Raw genomic sequence first — 8,083 nt, forward strand, 5'->3', positions numbered from 1 at the left:
AGGATGAAAAATATATTCTATAACAAACATTGTATATTTTACATTTATTATGTTTGTTATTAAATATTGCCAATAATAAGCTTGGTCATGAGTGTACAAATATAAAGATTGCTCATCCATATACATATATATTTGACTTATCATGTTACTAGCTATTGGTGAATTATAATATTTGAAAATATCAGCTAAAGGCCTGTTATATTTCCAAAAATGTGAGCATATATATCATTTCTTTTTCTTAGCACCTACAGCTCAGTCTTCTGTGTATTTGTAACTTGGATGCATTTTAAAATGAGATGCTTAGAAAGTGCTTTTCTATGGGATCACAACGTTCTTTGGTGGCCAGAGCCTATACTGAACACCAACCTTACAGCATTACGGATTTGTGCTTGGGTGTATCCTTTTTCTCATAGTATTTCCTTTAACTTTTGTCATGATTCTTATTTAAAGCAAAGCACATGTAATCCTCAATTTACATGTCATAAAATGACAAGACCACCACAACTAATATGTGGCAGAAATGGTTTCCAAATTCAGGTCTGTTCAAAGACAGCTTTTCCATTCAAAGTGGATCAGTTCCACCATCTGGAATATTTTTTTTATTAATACAAAAAATATTTCTAAATATTTCTTCAAAAGGCATATGATTATACTCTGAGCATACAAATATTGTAAAATAATGACATTCATAAAGTAAAAATCTGTATCCCATTTTTAAAGCTCAAGTAGAACATTTAAAAGTTGAATATATATATGTATTAGATTTTTCCCATTTTGGAAAATGTATTAACTTTTCTTTTTGTGTATATGAGTGTCACATGTATGTATGTACATCATATATGGCCAGTAACTGTGGAGTCCAGACAAGGTGTCAGATCTTCTGGAACTGGATATTCAAACTGTTGTGAGCTGCTGCTGTGTGCTGGGAACTGAACCCAGGTCCTTTGGGCGATGAACAATTTCTCTTAACCACTGAGCAGTCTTTCTAGCTCCATGTCTCAGTTCTTTACTCTGCTTATTAGGAAAGAAGTAATGCTTGCTTATGTCTAAATAGATTAAGTATTCTTTATTTTTATGCCATTCTGAGAATTGAATGGGTTAGCTACACAAAACTGCAGATGACACATGCTAAGAACCAAACTGCAGGAGTTCATTTACTGGGATTCCGTATCTCTTATAAGAATATAGGTTTCAAATACTTTAAATGATTTTAAATGATTCTATGAAAATGCTTTCTATAAAAATTGCTACTTTTTCTCCTTTCATATTATTTCCTTAAAGAAAAGAAAAATAGCTTTTTTCCCAACCATAACCTAGAATCTATTTGTAGTGTTTCAGTGAAAATATCCTCCATAGGATTACATTCTTGAATGTTTTGACCCCAGTTAGTGTACCTATTTGAGAAAGATCACAAGGTGTGGTCCTTTTGGAGGAGGATAGGCTTGGAGGTTGCAAAAATGCAGGTTCTTTCCAGGATCTCCCTCTCTCCCTCCTGCTGGTGGACCACGATTGTCTTAGTCAGGGTTTCTATTCCTGCACAAACACCATGACCAAGAAGCAAGTTGGGGAGGAAAGGATTTATTTAGCTCACACTTCTACACTACTGTTCATCACCAAAGTAAGTCAGGACTGGAGCTCAAGCAGGTCAGGAAGCAGGAACTGATGCAGAGGCCATGGAGTGATGTTACTGGCTTGTTTCCCTTGGCTTGCTCAGCTGGGTTTCTTATAAAACCCAGGACTTCCAGCCCAGGGATGTCACCACCTACAATGGGCCCTCCTACCCATGATCACTAATTGAAAAAATGCCATACAGCTGTATCTCATGGAGGCATTTCCACAAGGGAGGCTCCTTTGTCTGTCATAACTCCAACTTGTGTCAAGTTAACATGCAAAATCAGCCAGTATGACAAGGAAGGCTCTCAGTTACTACTGAGGTGCGATGCCTCCCTTCCTGCTTCCTGCCATATTCCCTGCCATAGTGGTAATGGCAGACTCTAACCCTCTAGGACAATGAACCCCAAATTGATCAACTTATTTAATAAATGAATTTATCATAATGAAAATATGTGCACAACATCATAAATATAAATTTGGATTCTAGCATTGTTTGGTTTGGTTTGTGCAGACAGTATGTCTCCTTCATTTAACCCATCTTCCCCCTTCACTATGTTAAGTCTTTGGATTGATGTAACTAAGTCTTGCATTGGGAATTGACAGAGATTTTGCGCTAGCATAAGGCGGAATCATCACTCTCAAAGTATTTGCATTCTAGAGGTACCAACTGAAACTTGTCTGAAAATAACAACAATAATAAAAGCCCTGTATGGGCTGAAGCATTACACAGTTTTAGAATAAGCTAATAGCTTTTAATGTATTCTAAACTTTCCCTGAAACTAAACTGTGTGTGAAGCATGTCAGCTTGGAACTGTGGAAAGGTTGTTCAGGCTCAGGTGGCCCTATCACTCACAAGCATTATCAGCCTTAGTAGGTTTCAAAGTTAAGTATAAGCAGGAATGATACTGAGCTCATATGATTGTTAAATAATTGCTGTTTATCTCTCATGAGGTTATCTTATCATTGTAAAGCAGCCATTCAAATGGCCAAGGGAAAAGTCAATTTTCTTCTATCCCAGTAGGTACAACTACATGTCTTGTAACCTTGTATGACATACTTGAGTCAGAAAAGACTTAAGTCCGTAATTGAGTTTTAGATTGAATAATTAGGACAGGAGAGAAAATGAAATACTGAATCCTTCTATGCTCATTATTAAGAGAATTCATATTGGTGACGTAGGAGGTGAAAATATTCTGTTTAAAACCAGCTTCCACCTTATTACATGCATTTTATATCACTCTATTTATTTACAACTATTTATTTGTTTCTTCCAGGTGCAACTTTTGGGCTATAAATGTCTTCTCTTTCTTCCTTGTATGAGTAGAGGTTTCTCCCAAAAAGAATGATAATTACCCACTTTTTAATGTTTAAAAATAGATAAGAATTCAAAACGATCTATTTTGATTCCAAATATATGTGGATACTGTACTTATATATATAGAGAGATACATACATGTACACATATACATACATAAACATATAATGTGTATATAGAAGCATAAAGTCAAGTAATACGAGCCCCTGGAAGAATGCAGCATAACGATAGGGTGTTTCAGATTGTGAGTTCAAGGCCAGCTTGGACTGTAACTAAGAATCCAAGTGAGGGGTTAAGATCTGCACACACACACAAACACACACATACACACAAACACACACACACTCACACTCACACATATACACACACAGAGGGAGATTAATATATATAGAGAGAGAAAATGATCATTGCATAAAACAGATTTTTGAAATGAAATGAACAGAAACAAGAGTTTGTATAATAACAATGACACTTAATTACAGGAGGTCATACAAATTTCAGTTTTTCACCTAAGTAGGTAATGTCTAGTAGAGTTTTCTAGAATGATAGAAGTGGTTTTATGTGCATTGCACAGTATGGTATGTGGTTATTGAGTACTCAAAAATCGACTAGTGTTATCTGAGGAACTAAATTACACATTTAATTTTGGTTATTCTGAGTCTGAACAGACACAAATGGAAAGTTCCTGTTTTATTGGACAATTTAGCAATGGAACAGAGGAGTAAGGGAAAATATTGATAAACGTTTCAGTATCAGTTAATCAGAATTTCCCTGGTATAAGTAAAATACAAACTTTTTTTTTTTCAGCACAACTACCTTCTGGGAAATTTTCATAGTGTCCCATGGTATCTTAGGGCTGTAAAGCTTAAATGTGTTTTCCTTCATTTTTCCCAACAGATCTTGAAAACTTTAAGACGAGAACAAGAAGCACAGTGTCTGTCCGTCGAGGTCAGGGAATGGTACTCCTGTGCGGCCCGCCGCCCCATTCTGGAGGTACATATAAATATGTCTACATGTGTACACTTCACTGGCTGATATTTTTCTTGTAGAATATTTTCCCTCTTGACACTAACTGAGAGGACCATGTCATTTATAGTGGTTTCCACAGTCCTTTTATGTAGAGAAAGAGATGTTATGAATTCTTCCTATAACTAGAGTAGGAAAATATAAAATTGTACAAATATACCATGTCATGGTACAAAGGAAAAAAATGTCAAAGTCTGTCAGCGTCAGAATCCTCTCATTTGTTTATGTGATGTAGCTAAACTATGAGTACCTGTTATGTCTGTGCAGGTTAAAAGGAAAAGATGGTGCTAGGTCATTTTCTCCTATTCTGTGCCTGGGATGGGATCTATGGGCAGTCCACAAAAGCTTCTGTGACCAAATATGTTTTGATTTTCTTTTGTTTGTTTGTTTTTTCTATTTTTTAATTAGATGTTTTCTCCACCCCCCATCCCACCCCCTTCTCCCTGCTCAGTAACCCACCCACTCCCGCTTCTCTGTCCTGGCATTCCCCTACACTGGGGCATCAAGCCTTCATGAGACCAAGGGCTTCTCCTCTTACTGATGTCCCACAAAGCCATCCTCTGCTACATAGGTGGCTAAAGCCATGGATCCCTTCATGTGTACTCTTTGGTTGGTGGTTTAGACCCTGAGAGCTCTGGGGTACTGGTTGGTTCATGTTGTTGTTTCTCCTATGGGGCTGCAAACCCCTCAGCTCCTTGGGTTCTTTCTCTAGCTCCTCCAATGGGGACTTTGTGCTCACTCCAATGGTTGGCTGTAAGCATCCACTTCTGTATTAGTCAGGCACTGGCAGAGTCTCTCAGGAGTCAGCTAAGCACTTGTTGGTATCCACAATAGTGTCTAGGTTGGATAACAGCATATGGAATGGATCCCTAGGTGGGACAGTCACTGGATGGCCTTTCCTTCAGTTTCTGCACCAAACTTTTTCTATACCAACAAGTAATTATTCAGCACTCTAGATACTAGCTGGCTATGCAGTGATTTAATTCCATTCAGTATCTATAGATACAATTGCCTAGAGTTAGCATCAGACCCCACAAATAAAAAGGCTCAGACATACAAGGTTATTCTACATCCAGGGCCAGGAGCAGCTAACTTCCTAATCTCCAGTGTTTCTGGCTAGCTACACCTAAGTCAGGTGTAATTATTTGCTATAGTTATTAACAGAACTAAGTAAGAAGTTCACTTATTACTTTAGTTAATCACATCTAGGGGCATAAGACACTAAGAAATCAAGTATTGTAAGCAGTTACCTCATGCTCTGAAAAATATCATAAAGAATAATACTGAAAAAAAAAACAGGCAAATGTTATCACGCATTTAGGGTTAAATAGTAATACTTATTATGATTTCATAAAGAATATTTTATGTATGATTATTTTGTCTGAATGTATGTATACATACATATATCAAGTTTCTGAGATCAAAACTTGGTATCAGGTTCCCAGAATTAAATTTACACATTTTTGTGAGCTGCCATGTAGGTTCTGAATATCAAATCTGGGTTCCCTTCATGAGCAGCCAAGGCTCTTACCTACTGACTTTCCAATGACAAACTTGATAAACTTAGTGGATGGAAAACAGGCTGAGCAGGCAAGTGCACCAGAGAACACATGTTCAATTCCCAGCCCCTACAGGGTGACTCACAGTCATCTATAGCTCCAGTTCCAGATGACCTGAACTCTCTTCTGGCTTTCTTAGGAACCAGTTATCCATGTAATCCAAAAATATACACGAAGTCAAAACACTCATACATGTAAAATTAAAACAAAGAAATCTTTTCTTACAAAACATTAATAAAATCTATTCTTAGGAGATCTGATTTAGTTTATCTACTATCATGATCCCATAAATTTTCTGTTGACATTTGTGGCTGAAAGAGCAAATTTTTAAACTTGCTGTTTGAAACTACTATTTTTTTCTTGTGTTCAAAATTGTAACTTCTTTTGTGTGTGTGCAATAGTCACTCACTATGTGTATATGCATGTGTGCATGTGGGTATGCGCATGCATGTGTGAGCATGTGTGTATGTGTGTGTGTTTGCATGTGTGTGTGTTTGTACACAAGGCAATGGGTCGACCTTAGGGCATTTCTTAGGAGATACCCATCTTAGTTTGTTAAATGTTTTGTTTATTTGTTTCTTGTGTTCTATTTTGAGACAGGGTTTCTCTTGGGTCTGGAGATTTCAGACAGGCTAGGTTCACTGACCAAAGACCCACAGGCATTCACCTCTCTTTGGCTCCCCAGCAGTAAAATGATGACACACACCGTCACATAGATTTTTGTTTTCTGGCTTCTAAAGCTAACACAAAGATAATCCTTGAGCTTGTTTTTGATAAACTCAGCAACTGAGACAAGTCTCACCTCTGTAACTTCCTTTTGAATCTAATGTCACATTTAACATTTCCAGCAGAGAAAACAATTAGTGAGAAGACTTGAAAGCTTGCTGTTGGAGAACAAGCACACTGCTTGACAGAAAGCCTCAAGTCCGTCTGAGATACGGAATTGTTAGGGTTTCTGGGGCTTGTGCATTTAAAAAGGAGGGTGTTCCTTAGTAATTCTTTCCCTTACGAATGAAATCAGAAGTGCTAAACTCAAAGACATAAGAGCTATTCCAGGTTCTGATTCAAATCAGTATCTTAAATTGTGCAAATATTTTGAAGTCTCTAGGCCTCACTCTTCCTAGCTTGTAAGGGAAGAACTTACAACAAATCTCTCAGATCCCTTTTAGTCACATTATACCATAATTATAACTCAATAAATGCTAATGAATGTCTTTATTAAGTGTTTTTGCATTGTTGAACCCTATCCTTTTTGTTTTTGTTTTGAAAAATAATTTTATTTTTTATTAATATCTCTTTTTTAATTAGATACTTTATTTATATGTCATATGATATCTCCTTTCCCAGTTTCCCCTCCAATAAAAAATAAAAAAATAAAAACAAAAACAAAAGCAAAACAAAACAAAACACCCCTCTTCCCTCCCCTCTCCCCCTGATCACCAACCCACCCTTTCCCACTTCCTGGCCCTGGCATTCCCCTACACTGGGACATATTGGCAGTTTCTCCAGAAATTGGACATAATACTACCAGAGGACCCAGCTATATCACTCCGGGGCCTATCCTTTTTAAAGGAAACCACTAACTATCAAAACGTATTTTGATTCTGGTGAAATTTGTTCAGATTAGCTCTCATAAAAATGTAATCTGATTAAAATAAAGATGGGAGTTTTGCTAATCTTTCTATGAGCACCTTCACAGTATTAAGCTTCAGAAACATGACAGCGACTCCAACGATTCATCTTAGAGGTGTATTTTCAGTGTACTCCTCTTCACTGCTATCATGCAGTGCTGAAAAGGACACAACATGATGGAGCGAGGGGGCTGAGTTGCCCGATGATGAGGTGCCTAACTCCTTCCCTCTTCCCACAGAGAATGTTATTAAAAATTGCCATAGACTTCTGAAATATGTCTGTCTCCATTGACAGCAGTCAGCATCTCTGAAATCTACTTCCTTGAGCTGTTCTGACATTCTTGACAGTCTTGATGGTGAAAGACAAGGAAATAAATATTCTCATTATGGGCTCTATTAGAAGCCATGCACACAGTAATACTGTGAGCAAGACAGGTGCAGCCTGGAAATTTTCAAGAAAACAACAAAGAACATCTTGAAGGTTGTGAGGGAGCATGTCAAACATCTATCTATTTTGTCCAGTAGAGTTAATGATTATCTGATCAAATCTCCCTTCCATTCAGAAACCTCCAATGCAGGCTGTAGTTACAATTTTCTCATGCTTTTTTTACAACCTGAATGCTACCTAAAAGCTGGCAGAATAACCAAAAGCTACCAGACCTACTGGGCATTTTAGACTTACCATATGGTATCTTAGTTTCAATTGTAACATATCATGCAGGGAGAGGGAGATGAGTCAGGCTCTTACTGTATCAGTGGGATACTCAGTAAACATATGAAATGTACTATAAGGGATGCTGCTCATCCTGTTTCAAAAAGCATCCATTTTCAGACCTTCCTTTGATAATACAAAAATGAACAGCAAATAATCATTCTGCAGAAGCATATATTTCCACCATTCTGTCACTGTGGTACCATCATTTTCATATATATATATA

The 8,083-nt window shown here is 37.2% G+C and overlaps 1 protein-coding gene across 8 annotated transcripts in view; it reads left to right on the plus strand.

Moving 5' to 3' along the window:
- Positions 1 to 8,083, plus strand: part of Cntn4 (contactin 4) — a 975,079-nt gene that overhangs the window by 711,755 nt on the left and 255,241 nt on the right. For all 8 annotated transcript variants that reach the window (XM_031382788.1, XM_031382782.1, XM_031382784.1 and 5 more), the window contains one exon: positions 3,827 to 3,922. In XM_031382788.1, coding sequence (XP_031238648.1) covers positions 3,827 to 3,922 — 96 coding nt within the window. The remainder of the gene's footprint in view (positions 1 to 3,826; positions 3,923 to 8,083) is intronic.

This window comes from Mastomys coucha, unplaced genomic scaffold, assembly GCF_008632895.1.
Source record: "Mastomys coucha isolate ucsf_1 unplaced genomic scaffold, UCSF_Mcou_1 pScaffold20, whole genome shotgun sequence".
Classification (NCBI taxonomy): Eukaryota; Metazoa; Chordata; class Mammalia; order Rodentia; family Muridae; genus Mastomys; species Mastomys coucha.